The 12,890-nt window shown below is 34.0% G+C and overlaps 1 protein-coding gene across 8 annotated transcripts in view; it reads left to right on the top strand.

The window, feature by feature from the left end:
• patj (PATJ crumbs cell polarity complex component) overlaps positions 1–12,890 on the top strand; it is a 146,260-nt gene that overhangs the window by 53,456 nt on the left and 79,914 nt on the right. For all 8 annotated transcript variants that reach the window (XM_048164691.1, XM_048164647.1, XM_048164674.1 and 5 more), the window contains exons 25-29: positions 844–921; positions 4,019–4,090; positions 4,932–5,109; positions 5,662–5,772; positions 8,000–8,059. In XM_048164691.1, coding sequence (XP_048020648.1) covers positions 844–921; positions 4,019–4,090; positions 4,932–5,109; positions 5,662–5,772; positions 8,000–8,059 — 499 coding nt within the window. The remainder of the gene's footprint in view (positions 1–843; positions 922–4,018; positions 4,091–4,931; positions 5,110–5,661; positions 5,773–7,999; positions 8,060–12,890) is intronic.

The raw sequence follows: 12,890 nt of genomic DNA, 5'->3' as shown, positions 1-12,890 counted from the left end.
AACCCAGGTGTGCTAGAGAAATTGAAGAAAAGTGAGAAATGGATATAAAATGCTTTTTTTGGTGTCGAATTAGTGTGAAACGCAGCTGAGTCTCAGCCAGCTGTTAATAGCGTGTGTGTGTGTGTGTGTGTGTGTGTGTGATTTGTACAAAAACATTTTTTTTTTTTTTTTTTATTAATAGCAAATTAATTGTTGTATTTACTATGCACAGTATTAATGTTTAGACTGGAAAAAAGTATATAATTAAATTGTAACTTTAAAAGATAAATGTATGTATTCTAAATTGTCAAAATATATTATATAACATAATTATTATAACATTAGTAAATAATAATAATTTTATACTATCATTATTGTTGTTGTTGTTGTCACCTATGCAATTATATAATATATTTCATATTTAAAAAATATATATTTTTAGTTTCCATTTTTGTAGCTTTGTTTACAGTATGTAGCTTGGTTGACCTTAATTGAGACAGAAAGTGATGCGTTGATTTAATCTTTTATATCAGAGATTTTAAGTCAAATAAGCCTGTTCGATGACTTTGAATTCTTCTTTTTTCATTATTAAAGTAATTCAAATCATACTTTATGATTTTCTGCTATTACACTGAAATTCCTTTTATTTTTAATTCATGCTGTTTAATCAGGTGAAACATTTCAGAAGTAGTGTCACTTGCTTTTGTGATCTCAAGACTTCACAGTTTGATTAATGTAAATGTGATCAAGTCGGAATCGCTGCTTTCTTCATTTTACATAAACCTGATGAGTCTGATTCAGTCTAATACGACTGTTATACATCTATGAGGGATTTGCGCACTCACTTTCTCTCTTGCTCTGCAGATCTGTGCAGCGGACTTCCTCTCACAGCAGGAAGAGAAGAAACCAGGGCGCTGCCGGACCAATCAGAGGAGGCCACAGGTAGCAAATAACTTTTCTGCATTACTGATTACTGAGAATTGATTGTAATTTAAGAATGTTGGATATTTTTTAAGTTGGCTTGAAAAAGCCAACTTATTGTAATGCTATTTAAACTAATTATTTTTCTGAGACCAACTCTAACTCCTCCTAGAGCTTTAACTCTATAAACTCCAAAATCGGGTCAGACTATTGTTAACTCTGTTTCTATATCTTTTCTAACTGATCCGACTTACTGTTTTCCTAAAATAGCTGATTAAAACTCCCAAAGTCAAACTCCCATTGACTTTCATTGAACTGCCTTGGCTGACCTGAACATTCCGTCCAACTGTAAAAATTCAAATTCAAACACACAGACTCAATTAAACTGCCATTCCTATTTCCAAGCCATTTAAACTCATTCAAACTCATTCAGTCTGATATCTATCTATCTATCTATCTGACTAAATCTATCTATCTATCTATCAATCAACTATCTATCTATCTATCTATCTATCTATCTATCTATCTATCTATCTATCTATCTATCTATCTATCTATCTATCAAACTAAATCTATCTATCTATCTATCTATCTATCTATCTATCTATCTGACTAAATCTATCTATCTATCAAACTAAATCTATCTATCTATCTATCTCAAACTAAATCTATCTATCTATCTATCTATCTATCAAACTAAATCTATCTATCTATCTGACTAAATCTATCTATCTATCTATCAAACTAAATCTATCTATCTATCTATCTATCTATCTATCTATCTATCTATCTATCAAACTAAATCTATCTATCTATCTATCTATCTATCTATCTATTTATCAAACTAAATCTATCTATCTATCTATCTATCTATCTATCTATCTATCTATCAAACTAAATCTATCTATCTATCTATCTATTTATCAAACTAAATCTATCTATCTATCTATCTATCTATCTATCAAACTAAATCTATCTATCTATCTATCTATTTATCAAACTAAATCTATCTATCTATCTATCTATCTATCTATCTATCTATCTATCTATCAAACTAAATCTATCTATCTATCTATCTATCTATCAAACTAAATCTATCTATCTATATATCAATCAAACTAAATCTATCTATCTATATATCAATCAAACTAAATCTATCTATCTATCTATCTATCTATCTATTTATCAAACTAAATCTATCTATCTATCTATCTATTTATCAAACTATCTATCTATCTATCTATATATATCAAACTAAATCTATCTATCTATCTATCTATCTGACTAATCTATCTATCTATCTATCTATCTATCTATCTATCTATCTATCTATCTATCTATCTATCTATCTATCTATCTATCAAACTAAATCTATCTATCTATCTGACTAAATCTATCTATCTATCTATCTATCAAACTAAATCTATCTATCTATCTACTTATCTATCTATCTATCTATCTATCAAACTAAATCTATCTATCTATCTATCTATCTATCAAACTATCTATCTATCTATCTATCTATCTGACTAAATCTATCTATCTATCAAACTAAATCTATCTATCTATCTATCTATCTATCTATCTATCTATCTATCTATCTATCTATCTATCTATCTATCTATCTATCAATCAAACTAAATCTATCTATCTATCTGACTAAATCTATCTATCTATCTATCAAACTAAATCTATCTATCTATCTATCTATCTATCTATCTATCAAACTAAATCTATCTATCTATCTATCTATCTATTTATCAAACTAAATCTATCTATCTATCTATCTATCTATCTATCTATCTATCTATCAAACTAAATCTATCTATCTATCTATCTATTTATCAAACTAAATCTATCTATCTATCTATCTATCTATCTATCTATCTATCAAACTAAATCTATCTATCTATCTATCTATTTATCAAACTAAATCTATCTATCTATCTATCTATCTATCTATCAAACTAAATCTATCTATCTATCTATCTATCAAACTAAATCTATCTATCTATATATCAATCAAACTAAATCTATCTATCTATCTATCAATCAAACTAAATCTATCTATCTATCTATCTATCTATTTATCAAACTAAATCTATCTATCTATCTATCTATTTATCAAACTAAATCTATCTATCTATATATCAATCAAACTAAATCTATCTATCTATCTATCTATCTATCTGACTAAATCTATCTATCTATCTATCAAACTAAATCTATCTATCTATCTATCTATTTATCAAACTAAATCTATCTCATAGTGACCACCCAGAACAGCCTAGCAACCGCCTAGCAACCACACACATCACCCTGTCAAAATCCTAGCAACCAACCAGAGTACCCTAGCAACCGCATAGCAACACCTTAGCAACCACCCAGAGTACCTTAGCAACCGAATAGCAACACCTTAGCAACCACCCCGAGTACCCTAGCAACCGTATAGCGACACCTTAGTAACCACCTGAGTACCCTAGCAACCGCATAGCAACACCTTAGGAACCACCCAGAGTACCCTAGCAACCGCATAGCGACACCGTAGCAACCACCCAGCGTACCCTAGCAACCGCATAGCGACACCTTAGTGACCACCCCGAGTACCTTAGCAACCGCATAGCGACACCTTAGCGACCACCTCGAGTACCTTAGCAACCACATAGCAACACCCTAGCAACCACCCAGAATACCCTAGCAACCGCATAGCAACACCTTAGCGACCACCCCGAGTACCCTAGCAACCGCATAGCAACACCCTAGCAACCACACGGAATACATTAGCAACACCCTAGCAACCACCCGAGTACCCTAGCAACCGCATAGCAACACCTTAGCAACCATTCAGAGTACCCTAGCAACCGCATAGCAACACCCTAGCAACCACCCCAAGTACCCTAGCAACTGCATAGCAACACCTTATCTATCAAACTAAATCAATCAATCTATCTATCTATCTATCTATCTATCAAAACTACTAAACTGAAAATTTCAAACTGAAAACTTTTTTAAAACTGCTTCAAACTTTCTGGACTGACTTTTTCAAGCCAACTTAAAGTTTGTCTCGACAAACGTTTTTTATCTAGTTATAACTGTACTGTATATGTATTGTCCGCAGTGATCTGCCAGAAAGAGAGGAGGGAGAAGGTGAGGAGACGCCTGCGTTCAGTCACTGGGGTCCCCCACGCAGGTAAAACACACTATAAATGCTGAATTTGTGTGTGCATCAAGAGATTTCAATAGAAAGGTGGAAGTAACAAAATGTATTGACATAAATAATTGACACCTTTCTAAAATGAACTGAAGTTGTATATTTCGAATAAATGTATGTTAAAATGTATAAAAAGAATATTTTAATACTATATAAAAATAAAAAATGTATTATTTACAAGATATCTGACATACATAAAGGTTTAAGTAACAAACATTCTTTTATAGTTTATTCAATTCTATATATAGAGAGAGAGAAAATATTATTGTTGTTGTTGACCACCTTCTTTACTCAATAATATTTTTTTAATGTATTTTTTAATCTGTTCACGTACCTCAGTTGACCTAAATAGAGCAGGAAGTGATGATTTAATGTTTTTGTATCAGAGATAATAAATCTAATTATCCTCATTAATAGTACTACCATTCAAGAGTGACAGTAAAGACATTCATAATTTTACAAATTAATTTTACAATTTTACCGTTCTTTTATTCATCAAAGGATCCTGAAAAAATGGTTCACAGCACAACTGTTTTCAACATTGATAATAATTAGAAATCTTGAGCACCAAATCAGGATATTAGAATCATTTCTGAAGGATCAAGTGACAGTGAAGACAAGTAATGATGCTGACAATATCAGCTTTGTATCACAGGAATAAATTACATTTTAAAATGTATTCAAATACAAATATTTTAAACTGTAATAGTAATATTTCACAATATTACTGTTTTTACTATATTATTGATCGAAGAAATGCAGCCTTGGTGTGCAGAAGAAACTTCATTCAAAAAGATTATTTTCCTTTTTTGTGTCTCAGAGTGGAGGTGTGGTCAGAGACACAGGAGTCTCTGGGTATCAGCATAGTGGGCGGACGCACCGTTATAAAGAGGCTGAAGAACGGAGAGGAGCTGAAGGGCATTTTCATCAAACAGGTGCTGCCAGACAGCCCAGCTGGACGCACGGGTGCCCTTAAAACAGGAGACAAGATCTTACAGGTCTGAGAGCCACACACATGTTCAGAAGCATTTGCTCTTAATACAGATGTTGCTTATTAGTACACAACTTCACCCATTAATATTCTTTTCGGTCTTTTCCGCTTCCTAACCATTTTAAAGGGGCCATATTCTTTCTTTGTAGCATTTTATTTATCCCTGAATCTGCTTATAAAGATTTCTTGCCCCAAAAATGTTTCTTTACTGTTTTTTCTACTGTACCTGCTGGACTTTATGTAAATGACCTCTTTTATTATTGGCATTACCATTATTAGCATAACTTCTTTGCACATAAAAACTAATGGCTTAATTAATTATCATTCAGTTTTCAGCAACTTGACCCTCTCAGATGAACACATGTAAATGTGGGTGGGCATATGCTAATGTGCACATGGTTCTGACATCATGGACTAAATAACCTGTTTTTTGCTAAATAATCAAGAAAATCCTGTTTTCAAATGCATGTCCCTTTAAATCCTCTCTTATCTCTCTCTCTCTCTCTCTCTCTCTCCTCCCTCTGTCCTTTGTCCTTTCGTCATCCTCTGTGATAAATAGGTTTCTGGAGTGGATTTGCAGAATGCCAGCCATGAGGAGGCAGTACAGGCTATCAAAGCGGCGCCCAGTCCCGTAGTCTTCATCGTGCAGAGCCTGTGCTCCACTCCACGGGTAAACCTGCCATTTAAAATGCCATCATCTTTTCCTGCCACTGTGCACCTCAGATATGACCCCCCCTGTTCACGCCTGAGTGCTCTCATTTATGAAAATGGGGCCAATTCATTTCCAGTTCAACAATAATAATTCCACTCAGTCACTACTGAAGTCACTGGTAAATGACGCTGCACTCTTGGGCTGCTTCCTGCCGCAGCTCTGCTGCTAAAGGTCTAGCACTCTTTCGATTGCTTGTAGTCCCCTGTATTTTTCCATAATGTGCCTCTATTTTATAGTAAACATCTGTGTTATCCAAGTTTTGTAACGTATGTGTCCTTGACTTTGCATAAGGGGAAAAAAGCACAACAAAAACACAAATACATGTTGTAGATGTGGCCACACACATTACTGCTCACCACTGTTGTCGTCATACAGATGTGCATTATTTCTTGTCATCTCTGCTCTTTTGCTGTTAATAAAAATTGAACTGTGCATCAAAACCTGCCCTAAAATAATTATAATAACAGAATTACATTTGATAGAATTATACATTTTATTAATATAATAATTTAATATGCATAAATACAATATTATAGTTTATATTACAATTTATAACTTATAATAATATTTAGATATTGTTATAAAATTATTTTCATGTATAAATAATACCGGTAATAATTATAATAAATAATCATATGCCTTTATGTTTATGTTAAGTACTCAAATTACTGAAACTTTTAAACTTCTAAGTAGTTTAAATAGTTTTCTAAATATCAAAATAGTGATATTAGATATTGTAATAAAATTATTTATAATTAATATAAATATGTAATATTTATAATATAAATAATATATAAAAATAATATACTATATATGATATTTTTAATAATTATTCTATTTAATTGTGTATATATTTAATATTATAATTAACAAAATTTTAATTTTGTTAACATATTCATGTAATAATTTATAATAAATCATGTATTTATGCATTTACTACTAGTATAGTTATTAATAGTAATAGGGATTAATATTAATACACATAACATTAATATGTAATATTTATAATATAATATAAATAATATATACAAATAAGAAGTATATATATATATATATATATATATATATATATATATATATATATATATATATATATATATATATATATATATATATATAGTACATGTAGTAGTTGTGTATATATTTGATATTATAATTAACAATATAATATTTAGATATGGTAATATTCATGTCATAATTATAATACATAATCATATGTATTTATGCATTTACTAATAGTATAGGTATTTATAGTAATTACTGTTAACACATACACACGTGTGTATGTATATGTGTGATATTGTTTATATATATGTACACACAGAATGTACATTTTATTTTTTTATTTTTACTCAAAATATTGGAAATTCACAAAAATATTGCTTATTAACAAAAACTGTGTATTATCCATTGACAACGTCCTTGATGAAAATTTTAAACCTTTTTAAATAGTCTTGTCTAAATCTAATATTTAAATATTGGAAAAGAATTGTATAAATAAAACATTTAATAATTATAATAAATAATCATATGTATTTATTACTAGTAATTGTAAATATACAAAATGCATATGCAATTGAGAATTTTACAAATGTATTTATTATAAAAGTAATATAATATAGGAAGTGTGCTCAAAATGTGAGGTGGAATGTGCATTACTAAAGACCTACTGGATGATTTTTGTATCACAATATTGTGGTCAGAGAGCAGAGTATGTGCCTCTAGCAGATTCCTTATTGAGGATCTGTGTGATTTGAGGGAAGAAGCTCTTCCTGAACCGCTCTGTGTTGACCCTAAGGCTTTTGCACAATCGAGCAGAGCTGTTGTTTCATACAGTACAACTTAATGATTTTTATGACCTTAGCTCAAATGTCCTGCAGGTTGGGTACTTCAAGTTTAGCAACCATCAAGCGCAGGATCTTGTGGTGCTATTCTCATGCCATGTGCTAATCCCTCCTGATTGGATGCTTTCAACAGTAATAGTGACACTAACGGGATGTCAATGATTGATGTCTTCCTCTGTCTGAGATAATTGATTTCATTCTCTCTCAGTCCCAGTCTGGGAACGCACAAATCTCTTGAGCTGATGTGTCCGGGTTTGTTATCTGTGAGGTTGACTTTCTGTGTGTGTGTGTGTGTGTGTGTGTGTGTGTGTATGTGTGTGTATATGTGTGTGTGTTCACAGCCTGCTTCGGTGACGGCCTCCAGCATTAGACAGCACAAGGCTAAGAGGAAAGCCGCCCAGGTGAGTTACAAGCCTGCGCTCTGCACAAGCTCACCTCTGAGTTGTGGCTATTTCACCTTCAGCTCTGGGATATGGCAAATAGGGCTGTAAATTTTTTGTGCATGTAATTATTAAAAGATGATAAGATCAAAATGAATGCGACTAATTATTATATTCTTATTTATACATTTATTTGATCTAAAATACATTAAAAACTGTAATAATGTGAAATATTATTTACATTTAAAATATCTGCTTTCTATTTCAATAGATTTTAAAATATAATTTATTCCTGTGATGGCAAAGCTGAATTTTCATTATCATCCATTATTAATAACTGAACACCAGTAACAATTAATAATAATTAAACAGCAAATCATTCAAAATGAAATCAAAATGATTTCTGAAGGATCATGTGACACTGAAGACTGGAGTGATGATGCTGAAAAATCAGCTTTATCATCACAGGAATAAATTACATTTTACTATATTTTTGATTAAATATATGCAGCCTTGGTGGCCAAAAGAGATGTTAATGATTCCAAACTTTTGACCGATTACACACAGATATGAAATATTTCATTAAGTTGTACAGTATCTTTCAACATACCTTCAGATTTTCATTCATGTGCATTCTGTAACTAGTAATTGGAAGAGATGATTGCATTCACTCATGCTCCTCACTGCCACTTGAACTGAACGGCATTTATTGTTTAAACTTTGTGATAAAATGGACAATTTGAAAGATGACACTTTGTTTCTTAAGTAACAAAGTGTTCTTAAGTTAGATGACACTTTGGTTCGAAAGTAACGAAACACAGAGCTTATTGCGAATATTTGTGATTAACAGTGGTTAGGCTACAGTGCTGTATTCATTGTGTACACATCCGTACCGAACCGTAAGACACGTACCAAAAATTTGTAGGATGAGTATGTGTACCCCTAACACATAATATTTGCTGTTTACCATAAATCTCAAATCGGCAGCGTTCACTGCAGTATGATTTGGATATATATACAGTGGGTACGGAAAGTATTCAGACCCCCTTAAATTTTTCACTCTTTGTTATACTGCAGCCATTTGCTAAAATCATTTAAGTTCATTTTTTTTTCCTCATTAATATACACACAGCACCCCATATTGACAGAAAAACACAGAATTGTTGACATTTTTGCAGATTTATTAAAAAAGAAAAACTGAAATATCACATGGTCCTAAGTATTCAGACCCTTTGCTCAGTATTTAGTATAAGCACCCTTTTGATCTAATACAGCCATGAGTCTTTTTGGGAAAGATGCAACAAGTTTATCATACCTGGATTTGGGGATCCTCTGCCATTCCTCCTTGCAGATCCTCTCCAGTTCTGTCAGGTTGGATGGTAAACGTTGGTGGACAGCCTACCTTAAGTCAGGGCTCTGGCTGGCCCATTCAAGAACAGTCACGGAGTTGTTGTGAAGCCACTCCTTCATTATTTTAGCTGTGTGCTTAGGGTCATTGTCTTGTTGGAAGGTAAACCTTCGGCCCAGTCTGAGGTCCTGAGCACTCTGGAGAAGGTTTTCATCCAGGATATCCCTGTACTATCCCTGTACTTTTATATATATATATATATATATATATATATATATATATATATATATATATATATATATATATATATATATATATATATATATGTATAATAAAACTGAAGACTGCTTCTACAAACATTTGTGAAAGAATGGGTCACTCTCAGGAGCTCAGTGAATTCAAGCGTGGTACCGTGATAGGTTGCCAATGGATAAATCCATTCGTGGAATTTCCTCACTACTAAATATTCCATGGTCAACTGTTAGTGGTATCATAACAAAGTGGAAGCAATTGGGAACAACAGCAACTCAGCCACGAAGTGGTAGGCCACGTAAAATCACAGAGCGGGGTCAGCGCATGCTGAGGCACACACTGCGCAGAAGTAGCCAACTTTCTGCAGAGTCAATAGCTACAGACCCCCAAACTTCGTGTGGCCTTCAGATTAGCTCAAGAACAGTGCGTAGAGAGTTTCATGGAATGTGTTTCCATGGCCGAGCAGCTGCATCCAAGCCTTACATCACCAAGTGCAATGCAAAGCGCCGGATGCAGTGGCATAAAGCACGAAAGCACGCCACCACTGGACTCTAGAGCAGTGGAGACATGTTCTCTGGAGTGACGAATCACGCTTCTCTGTCTGGCAATCCGATGGACGAGTCTGGGTTTGGCGGGTGCCAGGAGAACGGTACTTGCCTGACTGCATTGTGCCAAGTGTAAAGTTTGGTGGAGGGGGGATTATGGTGTGGGGTTGTTTTTCAGGGGTTGGGCTTTGCCAAATCCAGTGAAAAAGGAACTCTTAATGCTTCAGCATACCAAGACATTTTGGACAATTTCATGCTCCCAACTTTGTGGGAGCAGTTTGGGGATGGCCCCTTCCTGTACCAACATGACTGCGTACCAGTGCACAAAGCAAGGTCCATAAAGACATGGATGAGCGAGTTTGGTGTGGAGGAACTTGACTGGCCTGCACAGAGTCCTGACCTCAATCCGATAGAACACCTTTGGGATGAATTAGAGCGGAGACTGTGAGCCAGACCTTCTCATCAACATCACTGCCTGACCTCACAAATGCGCTTCTAGAAGAATGGTCAAAAATTCCCATAAACACACTCCTAAACCTTGTGAAAAGCCTTCCCAGAAGAGTTGAGGTTGTTATAGCTGCAAAGGGTGGGCCAACTCCATATTAAACCCTACGGATTAAGAATGGGATGTCATTAAAGATCATGTGCACGTAAAGGCAGGCGTCCCAAAATAGATATAATATGTATAATATATGTAATACTTATCTAAAGTCAAATTGAAAGGCAAGGACACAAATATATAATTGGGTCCAACATTTTAGACAAGTGAATGTATTTTGATTTTTTTTTTTATTTAATATCTGATTAAAATAATAATGATATCAGATTAAAAAAAATATTTCCAAGTTTAATTAAGATTTTGAATTCCTGGTCTCAGGCTTCTGGACTGTATTTTTTTTATCTGAACACATAACATTAGCTGTCTATGCTAGAGCTCAAATCGGCAGCATTCACGGCAATGATTCTCACTGGAACTGCAGTGTTCTTAATGATCCATTATTATGTTTCCGCTGCCTGTAATGATCACACTCTGAGTCTCTTTGCAAAGAAGCTGAATGCTGTATTTATTATGTGTCCTTTTCAAGATGTCTTTGTGTCCACTAGTGTAACTGTCTAATGCTGATTTCCACTCACATTAAAGCACAACCTATCACAATCTGTTATAACCCTCGCCGCATCCAAGAATCAAGAGAAATAATAAAGGAAAAGAGGACAAATATGCGCAAGCAAACCCATGTTTCTAAGAAATGGTGTCTCTTCCCGGGAGATCTGCAGAAGAATCCCAATTTGAAATCTTCTAGATACCTCTAGAGTCGCTGTGTTTTGATTAAAACTGTTTTTTTTCTAGCAATTAATTTGAAATTACAGTAATTTGCCTAATTGCTCCTTCAACCATTAGTTTCATTCAGTTCCCGAGGCTACGTGATTATTCACCGCAATCAGAATGTGGGGCCCTCTAATTACACCCAGCAAATTTAATTAACTTTTCAGCTCGTTTCTGAAGAAAAACTCTTGCTGCTTTCCATTTCTGATGCTATGTTCCAAAAGAAAATGTAAATTTGGATTTGAAAAGGGAACTGCAACAGACTAAATAGAAGAATTAATGTTCATAGTATGTTATAAACAAAGATTTTCCCATATATTGTGTGTAAAATTGTTTGTTTGCCAACATAGCAAAATTAGCCGAGGCTGCTTATACCTGTATTCACAGCTCTTGCACACATTAGCGGTCTTTCTCCCTCGATATCATTCTTCCATCGTTCATTAGCTATTAATCAGCAGTAAGTGTGGCTCTCAGGAGCAGTGAAACATTATGGCATCCTTCTGTATCACCGCTAATAGCTGATTAATGCTAATAGGTCCGTTAGAGGCGACTTATGTGAACTACAATAGCTGCACCTCTTTTGAGAGATGGTTAGCCTTGATTAGACACTGTTGTCACTGATTAAATGTGTTATTTTGCATGTATGTTCAACATTTTGTATATTCAACGTATTGTTAAACATACCCCTAACCCTAAAGTCCAAAGTATACTTTGGGCATCCGTGTCCCGCGGCGGTTAGCGCACTGTCCGCATGATGTGATTTTCATCATCAGGAGGATCCACGGATCTTCCCCTCTCTGGACATCATGGGTTGAGTTTGACCTAGTCTAGCTTCCACCTCTGTTGATCTAATAGGTGGGTAGGGTTAGGGTTTAGACCTTCTAGCTCCAACCATAACACCCAAATGACTTTTTGCACATTTATGTTTATTGCCAGCAGGGGCATTAAAGGATTAGTTCACTTCAGAATTAAAATTTCCTGATCATTTACTCACCCCTATGTCATCCAATGTTTATGTCTTTCTTTCTTCAGTCAAAAAGAAATTAAGGTTTTTGAGGAAAACATTCCAGGATTTTGCTCCATATAGTGGACTTCAAAATTTACTAATGGTTTCAAGGTCCAGATTGCAGTTTCTACACGATCCCTTTCCATCTAGAGGACTTTGAAGCTGCATTGAAACTGCACTTTGGACCTTTAAACTGGGATCCAGTTTCCATTGGTTGAAATTTCAAATGAAGTTGGAAAACACTGTGTTATGATCGCAACGTGATCGAATCCCGGAAGTCCTATAGCTTTAGCCATGTCATGTTACTCTGTGATCTATGCATTGTCTTATGTTGTGTTTGGGCTTATTCGAGACATGCTAAAAATGCTTTAAAAAAA

This window comes from Megalobrama amblycephala, linkage group LG2 (genome assembly GCF_018812025.1).
Source record: "Megalobrama amblycephala isolate DHTTF-2021 linkage group LG2, ASM1881202v1, whole genome shotgun sequence".
Lineage (NCBI taxonomy): Eukaryota > Metazoa > Chordata > Actinopteri > Cypriniformes > Xenocyprididae > Megalobrama > Megalobrama amblycephala.
This window is presented reverse-complemented; position numbering and strand designations above follow the sequence as displayed.